This window comes from Melozone crissalis, unplaced genomic scaffold (genome assembly GCF_028551555.1).
Source record: "Melozone crissalis strain CALT ecotype California unplaced genomic scaffold, PUWL_Pcris_2 ptg000045l_1, whole genome shotgun sequence".
Lineage (NCBI taxonomy): Eukaryota > Metazoa > Chordata > Aves > Passeriformes > Passerellidae > Melozone > Melozone crissalis.
This window is the reverse complement of record NW_026535823.1, coordinates 29,899,893-29,919,716: the sequence shown is the minus strand read 5'-3', so window position 1 is coordinate 29,919,716 and position 19,824 is coordinate 29,899,893. Positions and strand designations below refer to the sequence as shown.

The window sequence follows — 19,824 nt, the reverse complement described above, 5'->3', positions numbered from 1 at the left end:
GATATTTTTAACATGGACAGTACAGTAAGAAGAAATTACCCGCATCACACATGCCTGGAAATTTGCCTGCTGTTCCCAGCTCCCAAGCCTCTGGATCACATGCTGTTCATGATGGAGCGATACTCTCTCTGGTGCTCCACAAGCTTCAAAAATACTTCGTATTTCTTGTCATAAAATCTGTGTAAGAAAGCTAAAGTCAGCAAAGCCTGAGATTTGAAGATTTAAATCCCCTGTAATGTGTATGTTTACTTGCTTCTCTTAGCATTAAAGACACTTTGACTCTTTCCTGGGTACAGCTGCTGCCAGGGTCAGAGCCCTCCCTGTGCACTGCTGGGGCAGTTTCCAGCCAAGCTGTGATTCCCAGCTGCAATTCCACCTTTCATTGCCCTACAGCCAGCTTGGCTTCTCAGACAGTTGTCCCCAGAGTTCTCTGCTGAGAAAGTGAGGAGACACTGGAGATTCACAGAATTCATTCAGGTGGCAAAAATCCTCCAAAATCACCGAGTCCAACCATTCCCCAGCACTACCAAGGCTGCCACTGCCCCGTGTCCCCAAGTGCCACATCCACAAGGCTTTTCAATCCCTCCAGGCATGGGGACTGCCCTGGGCAGCTGTGCCACGGCTGGACAACCCTTTCCATGAAGAAATTTTCCCAAATATCCTATCTAAACTTTCCTTGGCACAGCTTGTTTCCTCTTGTCCTGTCTCTTGTTATTTGGGAGCAGAGCCCGACCCCCGCCGGCTGTCCCCTCCCGTCAGGAGTCGTGCAGAGCCACAAGGGCCCCCTGAGCCTCCTTTGCTCCAGGCTGCGCCCCTTCGCAGCTCCCTCAGCCCCTCCTGGAGCTCCAGCCCCTTGCCCTGGCTATGCTCCGGCCCTCAGAGCGAGTCCCGTGCTGCGGGGCCCAGAACCGGTCCCAGGCCCCGAGTGCCCCCGCCATGTCCGCCCCGTGTCCCCTCAGCCCGGACCCGCCGCCAGGGGGAGCCCGCGCGCCGCCGCCCGTGCGATCCGGAGCCCTTAAAAATGTAACGCAAATTACCCTTAAAATACAATGTGATAGAAAATAATCCTTAAAAATTAATAGAAATAATACTTTAAAATATAATATTACTGCTCCTTAAAATATAATATAAATAATCAAGCTTTAAAAATTAAGAGAAATAATCCTTAGAAATACAGCATGAACAATTCTTAAAAATATAATATACCGTGATTCTTAAAGTATTTGTATGCTAAGCACTACTGCGGACGAGCAGGCTGTAAAAAGACACCACCCAACCTCATCTCCAGACCCCAACTTTATCTCCCTTGAACTCTCCCAGTGGAACACACCAGGGCCAGCGTTACCTTTTATGCTCATGGTTGGGCTGCACAACTTTTCCAATTTTCCCCATTTTTGCCATGGCCTCCTAGGAAAAGACAAACACCAACTGGAAAAGCCTGTTTTGATTTAAAATACTTTTTGACAAGAACAAGATGTTTCAAAACCAATCGGAACATTAGTGATGTATTTTGTTTCGGCTGAACAGGCCAGATGGCAGCAAATATGTTCAATCCCATTATAAAGTAGTAAGAGAACAAAGCTCTGCAGACCCTCAGTAACCAAAGTCTGTTCCTTTCTCTCACTGGGAGTCCCAGGCAGAACAGAGTTATCTTTTATTATTTACTCTAACCAAAGGAAATGTTAAACACTGCATCCCTGGAGGGGTGGGTTCTCAAATAAAATGATACTGTACTTGAGATCCTGTTATCATATTCTGAAAGAATCAGTTGCCTGCAGTGAGAGAGGACTCAGGGGTGCTCCACAAGCTGAAGGTAACATGGGAAGGTCTGTTCCGCAGCTCACAGCAGCCCTCACATTCCAGCACAAAGGTGTAAGAGGCAAACTCTGATCCTGCTCTGCTTTTGGCCAAAATAAAGTCAGAGCTCACAGAATCCCCTGCAGAAGGAGTCTCTGGGACAGCCATGTGTGGAAGGGAGAGGGATGAGTAATTTGGTTCCTTTTCTGATCTCTGTGAGATGCTGATTTTCCATGGATTCTCCCAAGCAATCCCACTGGAACGAGAATCACCAAAGTTAAGAGGCCCGAGCTCTCAGATACAGTGGAGGCAGCAGACACTCAGTGATTTCACAAGGAGAATCAAAGCAACAGCTTTTAGATGGGAGAATGTTAAAAACATTAAAGATCAGGACTCAAGAGTCAGTGTGTGACTAAATCAGGGTTCAGAGTTTCTATGCAGGACCTGAACCTGTTTTAATGCAATGTCTAAGAATGGCTGCCTGTCACCAGCCCAGGGCAGGCTCTACCAAAGGCAGAAGCATTGCCAGGTGTGCAGTCAGGACTCCACTCTGCTAAGGGTGCTGACACAGCAGCAGGGAACATTTCTGTGCTCTCGTATGCCCATTCTCCTGCAGAGGTGCAGAGGTTGATTGTACTTGGGTTCCCCAAGAAACACTCTTGAAATAACACTTGCAGAGAGATAGTATGTTCTTTTGCCTGGGACATGTGAGCCTGCTGGCACGGAGACTCTGCACAGCAGCCAGATTAAAATACTGCCATGGAAAGGCTGATATCCTTCCCAGTAAGAGAAATGGGCATTTTATTCCCTGGCCTTTAACAGGTGACACTGATAATGCTCAAGCATTGTCCCTATTTACAATACCCAGTCCCTTACATGGCCAGCTGGATTTACAGTCTATCCAAAAAAATGAATGAACACTCAGAAAAAAAAAAGGCAACTCAAAGTAGAAGCCAATTCCCTCTGGTACAATGGCTACTGCTTTTCCATTGTGCCTTAGGGACAACAAAGCCCCCTGAAACACTCTCTCACTAAGGAAGAGTCACCTTCCTTTCTGCTCCCTGCTTTACACCTCCTTTTGAACTGCCCTGGAGATACTGTATGAAAATAAACCCATAACATCTGAAGTGTCTAAACAGGCAAATCCATTTCTTATCACATATACAATAAAAATGAAAGGGATGGCCAGACTTTGCATTCCCCTGTCTACGCACACTCAGGACCAGGACACAGCACCATTCCCAGGCTATGTTCTGCCTGTGACATGGGTGCTCCACACTCCTGTGTTCTGCTTTACTCTTACAGCTTCCAGAAAATGCTGCTTCTCTTCTGCTGGACCTCCATCATCCACCCTGAGCTAAGGAGGATGACTTCCAAGTTTATCAATTTTCCAGTTTATCCTCTAAAATGCTTTGGCATTTTTAAATCTACTGAAAATACACAGACCTTTGAGAATCCACAGCATTAAAGTCTCACAGCAACTGCCATGGTTCTGTGGAATAGCAAGGCAAAAAAAAATACACAGCCAGCAATTTTCAACAAGTCACCCATTCTGTGTTGCTCAAAATATCCTAAATTAATTCCCTCTCTCACTTCACATTTTAGTTGTGTGTTTTTCTGTGTTTTAAAGTCAGTTTGGTCATTGTTAGCTTGAACAAAAAACTTTACTCCCAGAGGAGAGTCTTTTCAACAATTTTCTGGGGACAAAGAGGAACAGAACATTGAAAATATGAATTTATAATGAAACGGGAAACAAAGGAACATTAGAATTGCATTACTGAATGGGATCAACCTTGTGCACTGCTCTGTCTCCAACAAAGCCTTAAATATAGCAAAGTGATAATACTGCCGTTCAGAAATAGTTTGTTTGAGGGTTGACATCCAAATCCATAATTCCAGTCACCAAGGATTTCACAATCTTAATTTGAATGACGCTCTATCTTCTTTGTTTGCCAGTCTAGACAGTACAATGAATACAGTGATTTAAAACACAATGAATTCTCTCTTAAAACAAAATATTTTGTAAAATTGCTTTTTAATCATTTCTTTTCTCTCTTTCCATAAAGGCTATGCTATAAATAAACCCTGAAAGTTCGCATTTGATCATCATTTCTAAAGGCTGGGCAAGAGGCAAGTGAAGGGTTTACACAGGAAAAAAGAGAGGCACTGTGGAGCAGAAATAAAGGGATGCATTCATGATTTCTAATCCTTTGTTGGAGTGTCAACGCTGAGACAGATACAAGCCAGTAAACACTCTGCTCTCCATGGAGAGACCCAGCCCAGCGGGGTTATCCCTGCCTGGGAAGGGACAGGGAACCAAACCCCCCAAGGCCCACCAAGATCTCAGGATGAGGTGCCATTTTGCTGCTGGGAAGGTCAGCAGCCACTCAAATCCACTCGGTCCTGGTGGCTGAATTCCACTCTCCAGCATCATCTGGGGCTGGGGATCCAACACTTGCCCAGCTGAGGAGCCCAGGGCAGCCCCAACAGGCAGTGAGTCTCCAAGGGAAACCCTACTGGAACCCAGGGAAAATCCCATCTCCTAGGGAAGCCCAACTTTGACACAACATCTTAAAGCTGGAAATTTCAACTGTTGACCCTTCAATAATGGGAAGGAAAAGGTTTTTAACCCTGTGGGGGAGGAGGCAGCAGGAGAAGCCCATCAGCCTGGCGCAGGAGCCACAGGAGGTGCACACAGGGAACAGCTTCAGGCTGAAGGACTCATCTTCTCTGACTCTCTGACCTCCAAGAGCTGCCTCACAAAACCCAGCACATCCCACAAGAGAAGCCCACATCCCTTGGGACTGCACAGGGAGGCCAGTGAAGCCCACTTGTGGATTGAACCACAGAATCACAGAATCAACTAGGCTGGAAGGGACCTTGGAGACCATCTAGCCCAACCTAGAATAGTCCCCAGGTCTGATTTTCAGCTGTGACATGAGGATTGATGAGGTTGAGTATTACTGAAAATTAATGGGATGTGAGCCTTAAAGTACACAGCAGATAAGAAATCAGATTTAGGGATACCAGCCTTAGTTTAGAAAGTCAAGCAACAAAATCCCAATTGGGCTTTTTCTTTATTTTGAGGTTTTAACAATTGTATCCAAAGTTAAATGGATAAGGCATCTGAGCACAAATGCAACTTCCCAGCTGTGTTCTCACCACTCAGTCATTTTGGTAATCCCAAGAAATGCCTGGACTTTAACCTAAGGTAATTATTAACAACGAAACAACCACAGATCATTTCAGGTTCTCCTGTACCATTTCAGTGGCTGACAGCACGTGGCTGCACACGGAGCAGCAAAGCACCAAATTGGGGAATCTGATGCTCACACTCAGGGAACTCTCAGCTCTCCAGTGTTTCTGTTCAGTTTTCCTGTTACAGATCCAGCAGCAGGAGGAAAATAATGTCAAAGTTGCCCCATTCACAACAGACTGAAATGTGGGAACATTCTTCCCACCAGATGTGTCCTGATTTCAGGATTCAGCAGGTGTTAACCTTCAGACTATTAGAGTGACTTTTCTTACACTTCTAGTCCTCACAACAAATAAATAATATTCTATGTAATAATTTCAATTGTTCTGCAGCAGTGAAGAACCTCTTTCTCACTCATCTCTATTCCACACACACAAACTCAGCTAACAGATGTCTCTAGCATCATTTTAAGAAGCTCAGTGGCAGATATATTTGGATTTGAGGGGCATAAATAGATTTCTTGAAATGCTGATGTTGAAGAAATACTTTTAAACTTCTATAAGAATTTTAAGCAAGGCTGCTATTTCCTCCTAAGCTTTTATTTAGAGATTGCTTTGGAGATGCAAAATTCATCTTATCTGTGTTTACAGGAGTTACATGAGTGTATTTCTGCAGAACATTGCTTTTTAGTGGAATATGACGGCATGAAGAAAGCATGTGATGGACCATACACAATATTTTTCTAGCGGTTTTTTTCCCCCCCTTAAATATGTTTGAGTTATAGGGGCAGATCTTGGCAGCGTGCACAAAGCCCAGAATCTGTAACTCAATTCTCTGTGGGTTTTTAGCTGGAATGAGCCAAGTTTTAAAACACATTATGGATAAATATTAGAGCTGCGCAAAAAATTCACACCTAAGACCAAAGTGTAAAAATTTGGCTTTGATTCATTTAGTGAAAAGGTGAAAATTTTCACACAAGTTTTTGTTTTCCTTTTGCTCTGATCCAACTTCAATTTCTGTGTCTGTATCAAATCTCAGAGAGAGAGAGAGAGGGGAAGAGTTTCTGTCTGTCTGTGCACATGAGATACAGAGGAGGAGGGAGAAGAGGATGGAAGGATGGAGGGATCCTGAGTCTGTCTTCCAGGAAAAGTCACTGGCCTTTGGAATCTCTCTGTCCATATGTGCAGGAACAGCACTGGCCTCTCTTAGAGGAATATTTTATGCATTTGTTTGTTATACTGAGGCAGCTCAAAAGAAGCCCAACATTATTCTACCCTTCAACCATCCAACTTGAGTTGACAGAGGCCACTGGATGGATCCTGAGCACTGAGAAAAGGTGCATTTCTGGTTCCAGCGCTGAATCAGATTCCATAAGTTTCAAGAGATTTCTGGAGTTATCTGGGACACAAAATTTATTATTTTAATTTTCAGTTACCTCTGTCTGCAGTGGGCTGTGCCATTTCCCCAGTTTGGTTTGGCTGGGGCACAGAGTTTGCACCCTCAGGGTGTGTCCCCAGTTCTGCACTGTGGGTGCCACACAGAGCTCCCAGCCCTCCTGCACTTCCACATCCCACTGGATGGATCACCCAACCTGCTCTGCACCACCAGAGATTTCCACTCCTTAGTACCAGATCAAATGGAAAAGAGCTCTCAGAGCAGCAGAGACAAGCACAGGTAAGGCCACAGGATCACTTCTGCCTCCAGAGCACCAACTTTGCCTCTCCTCAGTGTCTGCACAGTGCCAGCCAGGCTGTGGTCACCCAGGTTGGTGTCCCAGAGCCCAGCCAGGCTGGCCAGCCACAGACACAGCCCTAAAAGGGGCAGCAGTGGCAGGGCAGCTGCTGGAAGGGTGCCTTGCCATGCCAGCCATGATATTAATGACTTATTCCACAGCCCAAATTTAGAATGGGACAAGGGTCAGCTCTGATTGCCACATCATCTATCAGCTGGAAACTATGTTTGGGTCTAAGCTCCAGCCACTCTGCTACTAAATATAGGTTGGTTAGTTGTTGATTTGAGTCTGCACTCCCCCAAGTTGCCTCTCACTAGCAAATAATTAAGCAGCTTGCTTTGTGAGGGCTCTGCTGCTGGCACCTCTTCGTGCCCAAAACTGCTTGGACACAAACCTGACAGCTTAGCAGGGGTTTCAGCTTCCCTGGGCAATGGAAAGAGCCCAAGTGTCAGCTCCTGTTTCAGCTTCACAGACTGCTGGCACTGGGGGCCATGAATCAAGTCTGTGGGCACCACCCAAGCAGTCTGGGGCAGGGTTTAGCTGCTCTTCCCCTGACAGGAGCCTGTGCAGCTTCTCCATGAAGGGACTGTTCCCTTCAGTGGCTGCATGTGAAGGTCCCAGCCCACACCATGGTGCTGATGCCACAGCAGGAATGGGCTCCTGACTCCAGCACCAACTGGCACTGGCAGCACATCTCCCTCACCCCCTTCTGAGGTGGAATAAATTTAACCATTGCTGTTAAAATAGACTAAGAAGGTCTTTCCATTGAAACCACATGAAAATATATTGATTTAACACAGGTTTTAGGCTTGGAAATGTGATGCTGACATAGTTGTGTTTAACAGAACACAAGCTCAACTGGGAGCCAGGAGAGCAAATTCCTCCACCAGCTCCTGATGCTGGGCACTGCCCAATCCACCCTCTCCCTACTCATCCTTCCTGGGGATGGAGCAAACAAACCCAGGAAACAACTCTGCATAACCTGCAACACATTGCTTTTCTTCTCTGGCCCCCTCCTCACCCTCTGCTTGCAGCATCTGTCCCAGTGCTGCTACCCTCAATTTTAGGAAGTAAAGCCTTTGGGGCAGTCAGGGCAGGTGTGTGATTCCACATGGGCACAGACACCAAGAACTGAACACAAATCCCTCCCTGTGAGGGGGGTGAGGCCCTGGCATGGGGTGTCCAGGGAAGCTGTGGCTCCCCCTGGATCCCTGGAAGTGCCCAAGACCAGCTGGAACAGGGCCTGGAGCAGCCTGGGGGAGTGGGAGATGTCCCTGCCCAAACCATTCCAGGATTCTGATTTAGACCAGGGAGGGTAAAACAGAGACACTGAAGACCCAGCCATGGGGATCCTGACACTCAGCTGGGCACCCCACTCAATATTTAGCTGAACTGCACCACTTCCTCCAAAGTGCAAAATTCAGATTTATTTGGCTGATTTCTTTCAACATCCATAATGAACATTCAGCTTTCCTCACATTTCGTCACCAAGTTCAAACTTTTATTTGCCATCTGGCAAGAGACTGGGCTTTACTGGGGGGAGGGGATAGGAAAGGGGCTTTTTTTCCTTTTTTATTTTTTTGCATCTGTATTTGCTTTATGAGCTATGGCTAAGGCATCATTTACACATGGGGAACTGGATCAGGTTCTCACAATTCATTCCATATGTTCACTTATGCTGTCAAAACATTTTTTCAATGTAATTAATCTGCACACGTCTCTGTTCATTTCCCCACTTTGGGCAGTTTCAGCATTTTTGGGGTACCTAGCTGGGATTGTCATAAAACCAACTTCTGCCTATACTTTGCTTTAGGGTTACTCCATCAAAAAAGCAAAAGTATTTGAAATATTTCACTCTTCTTCATCTATTTATTCTTTCCCTCTTTCCAACACTGGCTGAGGAGACTTGATTTTCCTTTCCTTTCCTTTTTCCTTTCCTTTCCTTTCCTTTCCTTTCCTTTCCTTTCCTTTCCTCATCTTTCCAATAGATTCTTTGCCATGCTCCAGTGTCTACCTGAGGTTAATGAGGAAAATCCCTGCTGTGAGTTTTGATTTGGGATATTTTTCAACTAGTTCATCTGATGTGTGGTTTACTATTAAAAGAAAAAACCCCGTACCTCAGAAATATGCTTACATTTTACCCAATCTGGATTGCATTTGGGAAATTACCTTGGACAGGGGCTCATAAAAAACAAGAGACCTTTAGAAAAAGTCTTTCACTACTGTAAGCCAGTACAAGGTTGAGATATTAAAAGAGAGAGTAAAACTGCGTTAAAATATAGAGAGAGCCTTTTAGTAACCTTACAGATATCCCATGTCCAACAAAAAATAAAATATCATTTAAGAGATACAGAGATATCCAACAAGCAGTGAACAGAGAATAAATCCTAGAAGAAAAAACAGAACTCTTTTGGGAGTTCAGCACAGCACAGAGAAATCAACTGTCCATGGCACAAGACATTTGCTTTCCTTGCCATGATTGCTACAGACAAGGGGTCAGCCACCTTTTCCAGCACACTGCTCCAGAAAGTATTTTTCTTTCCCAAATTAAAGGCTAGCAGTGACTGAACTGAGTGAAGCTGAAGCAAAGCACACTCATCATTGCAGGGGGATGGACTAGATGACCTTTAAAGATCTCTTCCAACCCAAACTGTTCTATGATTCTGTGATCAGCTGATGATGCTGTCCTGTTTTGTTTAAAACTGAGCATCCTTTCTTCTCCAGATCTGAAAATCAGCCAGGGGTGAGAAGCTACTGCTCTCATTTGTCTTCTGCCACTAGAACTGTCCTCCAAGAGTGCTCTTTCTAAAAAAAAAAATCACTTTAAATGCTGGATACATATTGCTAAACAATTTTATTTTGGGAAGGATGCCTTAAGAACCTGGGAAGCCTGGTCTGAGGATGGGATGGCCAGTCAGTTGCCAAATGTGCTCTAATAGCAGCAAGGGAGAGGCTCAAACTGAGCTGTGGAATTCCCATGGACACAGAACTGAGAGAATTTCATAGGAGGAAACTGCAAAAGTCACACCAAAATAGGTGTTCTGCTCCCCTTGCTCCTAAAAACTTTGGCTTCTATCTCTTTTGGAGACCACTGGGAAATGGTGAGTACAGTTCCCTTTAGCACTAAAACTTCTGTCAGCCAGAATCTCTTTATGTGCACACTGTCTGTGTACTGCAATCACATTTATTGAAAACCTGTAGGCACCAACTTGAACAAATTAATTTAGAATAAACTATTCTTATTGGCAAATGTCAGGTTACCCTCATCACCACTCTGGCTGATGTTTTTCAATACAAAACCAAACCAAACCCAAGAACTATTTATTCACACCTGCCCCAGAGCCAGAAAGAGCCTTTCATTACAGCAATATTCAATAACCTCTGTTACTGAGCAAATCCAAACCTGTCACCCAGCACTGCCAGCAGGAGTTTTAAAGGTATCTCAGGCATCTTTTCCCTTAGCAGATGTCCTAATAAAGCATTTGTATTCACTTGGCAAACAGAAAAGAGCACATTTTATAATTGCCCATGCCCAAAACAAAGGCTGGTTCTGTCTCCAAGCACCCCAGTTGGAATTAGAAGTGCATTTGCTGTGGGAGTGAGGCACCAGTGGCACCAGAGTTGGGATGGGCATAGCCTGAGATCCAACACAGCCCCCTCCTGAAAGCTGAGATCCCACAGAGAAGAGCACCCAGGACAGTCTCCACCTTCCCACCTCCAAGTTTTGGCCAGGTGGGAAGCCTGGGGAGCTGGTTTAGGAGCTCTCCATTTTATCTCCAAGAAAGGCAAACAACACCAAATCCTTCCAGAGGGATGTTCTCACCTTACAACATCCAGCCAGACACCATTCCAACTTTTACTTTGCTATCCCATCCTATTTTCCCAGCTTTTTAAGAAGCCCCCAGTGAGCTGCACGTTGTGGCTCCTGCTTCCAAGCAAGCCTTGCCCCTTCAGCCCCTTCAGTGAGAAATTCCTCACCCACTGCTCCTCAAGTGCTTATGGGGGAAAGCTCTTCCCAGCACACCTTCCCTGACTGCAGTCACTGGATTCATTGGCTCCTGAATTTTAAGCCACACAGGCCCTGAGATCAGCTCAGCTGGTCAGAACATGGTGCTGATAATGCCAGAGATGTGAGTTTGATCCCCATTTAGGGGTCCTTCACTTGATCATCCCTGTGGGTCCATCCAACTCAGAATATTCTGTGATCCTGTGAAGAACCTCGGTCCCTCACATATTCCATGGGAATCACTAACAACACGAGATTAATACCAAACACTCAGGAGGAAAATCTGGCCAATGGGGGACACAACTGAAGAAAAACCACTTTGTGCTTCACCATTCAGCTGATCCTAAGAACTGAGCCAATTCCTGCTGTTGAAGATTTGTTCTTTCATTTAAAGACAGCAAGCTGGGAAAAGAGATGAACAGCAGAGGCCCAAATGGTTCATGGAGCTTTTCCCTTGTAGGTCACTGAGCAGAACCTCAGTGAGTGTTGGGAACTGTGGTGGGCTGCCAGCTTTTTATCGTGTCCTCTGCAAAGGGGACTTACTGTTTTCAAATTAATTTCTATTGTATGCAGTTTTCCCAACATGAAATGCTCCATTGTCACAGCTCAGTCACTGATAACCCCTTGCAAAGCCCCACAGGAGAAACTGCTGCAACCACCTGAATGGTTCCTTTTAAAATCACACTTGGAGAAGTGTCCTGACTGTGAACTGAGGCTGGAGGAGCTCAAAGAGCCTTCCCCAGCCATGGGTGGGGGCACAGCCCTGCAAGGAGGGTGGCAGTGCAGCTGCACATTTTGCTCCAGACTGGAGCAGAACTGGGGAGAGGCAGAGCCCAGCCCTGTCCTTGCTGCCCATGGTGGCTGCTCCAGGAGGGAGGTGAGTGTGTGCTGGCAGCACCACAGGCCTGCTCTCTGCAGAAAGTACTTTCTGAAGGGGAAAAAAAAACCAAAACAGAAGAAGCAAAAATGAACAACTCTATCATTATCTGATGTGCTGAGATCTCGGCAGAGATCAGCTCAAAGATCCATATTGTTTACAGCAGCTGATGAGTCTCACAAGTGCTGAAGCTGTGCTCTCGCTTAAAGTGCTAACATATTTACAGTTTTCAGTCCTGTCCTTAGCACTTATCTGTCATTTCAAGATGAATGCTCCTTTTGTACAGATTAATCACTTGCACGAACACTCCACCAGCTCAAAACCCCAGATTTGTTTCGCTTTTCCATTAGCAGCAAATTCTGTACTTTGGAAATTGCTTCGTGCAGCAAATCTGAAAAAAAAAACCAACTAGTTTTTGTTCAAAGGTAGTTCTTTGGCTGTGACAAGTCTAGAAGGGAGGGAAAGATATTAAATTACTTTTATCTGATAGAAGTCTGAATTTTACTGCACACCTTTCTAAATACACTTGTCCATTGTTCTGCTCTGGCTTGGTTATTGACATTGGAATAATTAGTGAAGATCTATATAACATCAGACAGGATTAGCAACACATCTATCTAAATCCTTGATAAGAAGCCATTTTTTCATGCTAAACAATCTTTTCTTTATTCATAATATTTCAAAAATTTGGTAGGATCCCATCCTGCCCCCTCCTCTCCCAACAAACAGTAGGAGCATGTGCAATTAAAAGCTGTCAGTCATTCTGGTTTTACAGGAATAAAAAGAATGTGGGTCATTCTACAACTCAGTAACTTAATTTAAAAAAATGCAACCCAGGCATGCAAGAAAAAGGATACAGTTCTAAGGAGGAGGTCTTACCCTGCTGGATGTTTTACATTACTCTCATTGGGTTACTGGCCTGTCACAAATCAGTTTCAGATGCACCTCAGAAAATGCTCAGCAACGCAAGATGCATCTGTTGTTTCTGCTAATCCTGGTCCCACTGCAGTCAAAAAAGGGCAACATCTGATTTTCAGAAGTCTCCAGAAAAGTCTACAACTGCAGTTTAGAAGGGTCCATACCTGAGCAAGAAGAGCACCTCGGTTATGTGTTGGGCACAGTGTTAGACACCAAAAGCTTCAGGCTGGGAATGAAAATGCTGATCTGGAATTAGCCTTTGCTGTTCCTAAGAAATTGCCAATCCAAACTCTGAGTGAATTTGTGCTTTAAAGGATGTGGTCTCCCATGCCTTCCCAAATATTCTCTAAAAAACAAGAATTCTGCAAATGAAGTACATTTTTGTGCAGATGCACAACACAATCTTTAAATGTTCTGAATACTGTAAATACTAAAACTTGATACAAGCATCAGAGTTGTAACCATGCCACAGTATATAAACCATCTTCCATATTATATACATAGCAATGAAAATTAACACAATAACAAACTGCAGTTCTAAAGTAAGATTTTGAAGTCAAAAGAGGATCCAATTATGTGTAACTGTGTTGTCAATCTACAGCCTTTCCATTCTGACTTATTTTAACCCACCAGAGCAACACCTTTAGCATCATCATAGATTTTCTTTGCACTTTTTGTTCTACCACTTTAATACAACAACCCAAACTAAATCACTAAATCTGCTTCACAAGTCAGGAGGAAGAAGAACAAGGTTACACAACTTGACCAAAGTCACAGACAAAGTCAGTGGCTAAGGTGGGAATCAAGTCTGTGTACTCTGCCTCTCAAGTTAGGTTACACAGATTGTTTTCTCATTGCAAAATTCTGCTTTTATTTATACCCAGAAGAACTTGGTGCTGCAGCAGTTTGTGTCATTTTGAACTAGCACAGAGTGCCTCCCATTACCAGGCTGTTAAATAACAACTACTTTGGCAAACACTGAATTTTTCCTATGTCCTTAGGAAACACTACACTACACTACATTTTAACAGGGTATTTGTTTGATCTGGAAAGCCAGGCAACTCACTCCTTATCTCCAGGACATGAAACAAGCCTGGGATTTGAGGTGTCCAGCAGTTCTGGACATCCATATCTGTTCATACTTAAGGAATTACAATAGGAGCAGGGATGCTGATAAACCAAGAAAAGTCCTTTTTCCTTAACCCTTCCTGGTAACGCTGCAGGAAAATCCACCATGGCTGGAACAGGAGCAAAAACCTCTCCAGCCCTAAACTGCGGCGTTGCATCTATGCATGGGAGAAGCACAATCCAAAGAATGGTAAATACCATCATTTGGAGGCATTTAGACAGTTACAAAATATATAAAAAAGGGTGCATGGGAGGAAAATTGGGCAGGGAAGCAGGAAGGCAGTGGAATGACACTGGTGTGAGAGATGCTGTGTAATTAGCCACTAGAGGGAACAAGAGTCATGCTCTTAATTAAGGTGCAGCCTCTTTTAGCAGGGGGGCCTGAAGGTTATCCTTACCCAGGGAAGCTGGATGGGGAGGGGGTGAAGCCTTCCCTGTAAACTTTGGAGTAGGACAAAGCTTTCCTGCCCTTTGTTTGTGTTTCGTTCTCCCCTTTCAGATCACTATGGGCCTTGGCATAAGCAGGGAACAAGACTTGAAGAACTCATACACCTTTCACATCTCCTACCTGCTGTTAACTATTTTTTGCACCTGGCAAAAATGTTTAAACAAAACCTGGGATCAGAAGGGATGAGACAAAGGAGAGAATGAAAAAAAAAGAAAAATGGTCAAAGAGCCAAAGCTGTATTTTGCAGACAGGGTACACTTTGGTGTTGGCTCTTTTGCAGGAGAAGGGAAGAAAAATCACATTCACGTCATTGCAAATGGTGTGAAAAATGTGGAGTGATGCTCTGCTGACATCAATAGCCTGAGACTGTGGTTGGGAGGGAAGGGAAGGACCTGCACTCCCTCTTGCCTGCTGACCTGACTGGAGCTGCATGAGAAAAATGAATGAGGTGAAACGAAAAGTCCCTCTTTTCCTCTGCTGAGGGACGCAGACCTATTCAACAGCACAGCAAAGACTGAATCACAGACAAACAATCTTTTTATTACCATAAAAATGACAAATAAGTAACAGTTACAGCCTGTAAACACAAGACTCAAATTAAATAGAGTTCTAAGTGGTACAGTGTAAGTGGAAGCAGGATCCCACTCCTACTAAAGCCAGCTCAGCCTAAAGAGTATCAGATGTTACCCGGGCCTTAGAAGGCCTGGGACATAAACTATGTGTGTAAGAGAAAAAGAAGTCAAATGACTCATGACAGAGTTTGTTTTAATATAAATGACTTCTTCTGGCTCTCTGCTTTTAAAGCCTTGCCATGTTCAGACTCTGAGCAGCCAACCTGGGCAGCTGGCTCCCTCAGCCCCGTCCTTCAGTTTGTGTATAAAATGCTGGCATTTACAAACTCCTATTCCTCTGGCTGAGGGAGGACAGTTTATTTTAGCACTGTGATCAGTGCCATCATAAATCTCCCCTCTTCCAGTCCAAGAAGACTGGCACAGCCCAGTCTCTGTTCATATGCTGTGCCCATAAAACAGAGGGCATTGCCACAAGGCTTTGCTGAAGTCCTGCAAGCCTTCAGAGGGGTCCTGAGGTGAGGGATCAGCAGTGACTGAGCCACAAACCATCCCTGACTCTTTGCTTTTCATTATGTGAGGACAGGGGTAAGGGAATGAGATGTGGAAAGAGTTGGGAGGAAAGAGGAAAGGAGAAGAGAGAAAACCAAGAGGTGGGTAAAGATAAAGTGGAAGTTACTAAACAAAAGAGAGGCACAAACCAGATGCAAAAAGTACAAGATGAAAGAATAAACAACATCAGAGTGGGAGCAGAGAGGAGGAGATGGTGGCTATTGGGGATTTAGTGCTGAAAGAGAAAAGCCCCATTCCTATCTTTAATTCTCTTTCCATGCCCGATTCTCCTCTGGGATGAGTGGAAGGAACATGTCCAAAAAGCCACACATTTGGCATTTTGTGTCTTATGGCAAATGTGCTGAATATCTACAGGGGCAAAGTTATACAAAGCAAATTTTAAAAATGAATCTTGCTCAGTCTCCGTTTCATGCAATGCAAGAATCATCCCTTAGATGGGACTATTGCAGAATTAAATGACCTTGCAACCACAACCAGTAAATAATGAGTAATGTGCTTGTATGCTCAAAGCTTTTATGCCAGCCAGTCCAGGAACGTGAGGAGAGCTCATCACAAAAAGGCCCCATTTATCAGAAGGGCTTCACACAGCTTAGCATCTTTAGGGCCATTACTCACCTCCCACACCTCAGCTAAGTGCCAGCTCCCAACCTAGAGCCTAACACACATCTCATTTATCTGCTGGAAGACACATGAGCTGCTTCCCTCAGTCTGGTCTAAAGATACAGCATCCAATACCTAAACTATTTAAAGTTAACGGAAATGGGTGATTTCACAACAACATATAGAAAACCACCAGTCTGGGAAAATTAGGAAAAAATTAGGTCTTACCAGACATTTTGAAAGCAAAAGGAGTCTACAGGCTACAAGGCTCAGCAGTATTTTGCTGAATATATCCAAAGTGTTTGTGCTACAGGGCTGGGCAATGAAGGCACCTTTCAAAGGTGAAGTGTTATCATCATCCACCCCATGGTTTTGGGAAGGAGATGTTGGGATGGACAATGGTACAGCCCTCCCACATATGCCTGTCATGCAGAGACTCTTCAAAGGAAAAACTATTGATTAGAAGTTGGTTTATTTTCCAGAGAGTTCTCCCTCAAGGGGTCTCCTGTGCTTCCCAAGCTCCCAAAGAAGTGACATGGTCAGATCTAACCATCCCTCATTAGTGAGGAGTCCATTGCCACAACACTTTTCTCTGTTCCTTGCCCAAAAACTGTGCTCCCCCCAGAGCTCCCACACTCCTCCCTAAAACCTCTACCTGGCAAAGGACTCTCTGGAAGCTGCGTGGCAAACAGCAGCTGACAGCAGGTACTCTCACAAACAGACCCTGCATGGGTCAGGAGGTATTTCTGTACCGAGGGTTAGTGATGCTCAGAGGAATGCAGCTCCCAGGAATGCTACACATTGAGAACATGCCCCATAAATCATTCCTAAGACAACAACCCAACTCGCTTTTGCTGTGCACTTATAAGGCACAGCAAGAAATGGGCACAGCAGCTCTCCCTGTTTGTGCTCTTTCAGTGTTTTTCAAGCCTCATCTGGAGAAATAACTTTGTGCAAAAATCTGCAAGTCAGGCTTTTCCATGCCCACTTGGTGGTCAGCCTTTCTGCCTTTATTTCCCTCAAGAGTGACAATTATGGTCTTGCTTCTCATTACGTGGACACGTGTCCCAGTAAAAACAAAACAGAGCCACAAAGGAATTTTATTTGGATTCTCTATATCCCATTGCCCAACTTCAAAGTGTGCCACAGAAAATTTAAGCACAGGACATGTAAAAAGTTGTATCAAAACAAGAAGGAAAGGGGTGGGAATGGTTGTTATATGCTTTAATCAAAGAAACCAAGGAAACAAGAACATATGATTGAACAAAGAAAAGAGAATGAGAACTGGATTCCAATTCTGAGGAAAGACAACACCTTAAAAAAGCAGCTGCCTTCTAATAGACATTATGGGATCTCTCCTTCACCATTTCAGATCCGTGATTATATGAAGGGGAATAAAGAAAAATGTCTTTACTGTTAACCACAATAAAATGCATTGGACACTCTGAGATAGTAAACAGTCTTGTTAAACTATACAGAGAGAGAAAATGTTAAGAAACAAACCCCTCTAGGAACCTTAGGAGCAAGGATAACAGCATATGTAAAACATAAAACTTTTTCAAATATAGGGTAGCAAAAGTATGTCCTAGGGGTCTGAACTAGTGGCACCAAATCCCACAACTAAGTGATCATAATGTCCTTCACAAACTCCAGTGTGAAAGATATTCAAGCATTTCAGACAGTGCTGTGACTCCACATGCTCGTGCTTGGCCACGGAACAGTCTGATCCCTGTGCTGACATAGCAAGAGTGCAAATCCCAGATGGAAAATTAATCTCACAATGTAGCCAGATTGAGTTTCCAATTCTCCAGTGCCTAACTTGAAGGTTGTTCTGCTCAGCTACTGAAGAGGTGAGGGCAGAGAGACTTTAACTTGTCTGACACCCCAAACATCATTTAAGCAAGACAGGCTCTGAGAGGGACCTTTTTGGCTACTGACAGTTACAAAAGATCCATGGCACCCTCCTTTGTCCTCATCCTTCCTATAAAATATTGCTATCACACTTTTCCCTGCTTAAATGGCCTGGACAGAAGGGGAGACCAAGGTCCAAATGACTTCAGCTGTATCTCTGAGCACACGGATAAAATCGGTCCCTAAAATAGAAAGGGGAAGGATCACAGTACACTTTTAAGAAAGTATCTATCTACTACAAAGACACATTTATGGTTTCCTCATATTTATGGTTTTCCTCAAGAGAAGACAGGGTCAGCAAGCTGAAAAAACTGTAAAGTTGTGATATTATTAAACTTCTACAAGCTGATCTTAATCTTATTCTTCTTGAAAAAAAAAAATCAACTAATTGTACATCTCCTTTCACAAACTCCACTGTGGTCATTTCATGGTTTGTTACAAAAATATGCAGCAGCAGAAGCTGCACTATTCCAGGCAGCATTTTTTCTCGTGCTTGCCAGGTCCTGGGCTTACTGACAGATGAGAAAAACACCACTGGTTTAAAAAGAGTCTCAACTTGTGCAGATTAACAAAACACTACATCTTATTCTTTGCCAGCATCAGCTGATGTGAGCTTTTAAAAAGCTGAAAGACATGACAATGTAAGTGTTAATCCTACAGACAGAGGAGGTTATATTCACATACATGTGATTGTTTCTAACACAGTAATTCAGGGTGTGAAAGAACCAGAACTTGGGAGAAGTCAGTGGAGCTGTGCCACTGTGCAAAGCCAGCTACACTATCAGCATAAAGACAGATTAAATAGATTTCTTTTGTCATGCTTTCCTCCAAGAGGTCTTCATTACCTTTTCAGTCCATTCTCATAAATGTGAAAAATAGGTAATAAAATCTTTATCACCAGTCTCAGCCAGAATTAATAAACAGGGAAGTCACATTGATCTCCTGACACATGGTGCCCCATCTCCTTCCACCAGTGCCCAAATGAAAGGCCATGGTTTATTTCATTAGTGTGGTATTTCATGCTTGTTTCTGCTTTCAGAGCAGCAACAAGGCCACATCCCTAAGTACTGGACTGCTGAGGTTGCTGCCTCCAGTGTTAGAAGAGCTGTGCCAAACACTCAGCTCCTGTAAATGGGCAGTTCTGTTATAGCAGATATATCACACAGACTCACTGCAGCTGCCTTTCCCTGTCATTAAAGAGTTACTGAGAAATTCCAAATCTGAACATTTGTGTACTGCCTGACATTTCAAACGCAGCATGCTGAGCTTCCACAAAAAGGACAGCACTTAACAGAAGACACAGCCTTTGTGTCCCATTACCTGTAGCATCCACAGCTTGTTCCTGAAGGAGCAATAACACAAACCAACTGCAAGAGCTCTAATCGCCTTTACCATCTCGAGATGTGTCATCTCCCAGTGCACTGTGTCAGATTCCTCTTTGGGCTCTGATCCAGTAAAGCACTTCAGCACATGGCCAGTCCTGCCCGCCTCCAGCTGAGCTTCTTGCCTACTTGAAAGTCAGATGATGCCCCCCAGTGCTTGACTGGACTGGGGTACTGGAGTAAACTGGTGTCACTCCTCTGCAATCCCACAGCAACACTGATTTACATTAATCGGGAATGCTGCATAAGGATTGTGGACTAAGATCATCTGTCACTGCAGCAGCTATGTGACCTGCTATGACAAACTTTGACATTTGCTTAGACAAGTTTTTACCTGTAATAATTTCAAGTGATATAAAGCAAACACAAATCATCCTGTGACAATGAACTAAACACCACTGCACAGCATGTACTGATCTGATAATACATCAAATGTATGACAACATATAGCACTAGACATTGCACTCCCCAAAGAACATTTCACAGCAGAATGTTTCTCAGCAGAATTATTTCTCTCCACTCCAGTATAAAAGGCAGCCAGCAGGATGATATCAAATGATGGCAGCTCTGCTTCTCATAAAAGGACCTTGGGGACTGCAAGGAGATTTGTGTATCTGCACTTCAGCAGCACAGCAATGTGGAAATGTTAAAGTTAGTAAAGCAAACAGACCTCAAATGAGAAGGGCA

General features: G+C 44.1%; 1 protein-coding gene across 13 annotated transcripts in view; it reads right to left on the bottom strand.

Annotated features, from left to right (window-relative positions):
* FGGY (FGGY carbohydrate kinase domain containing) overlaps positions 1-19,824 on the bottom strand; it is a 282,290-nt gene continuing 262,466 nt past the window's right edge. For all 13 annotated transcript variants that reach the window (XM_054286331.1, XM_054286332.1, XM_054286335.1 and 10 more), the window contains 2 exons: positions 1,346-1,407; positions 1-177 (listed from right to left, as the gene is read on the bottom strand). In XM_054286331.1, the coding sequence (XP_054142306.1) occupies positions 96-177; positions 1,346-1,407 (144 nt within the window). In that variant the 3' untranslated portion in view covers positions 1-95. The remainder of the gene's footprint in view (positions 178-1,345; positions 1,408-19,824) is intronic.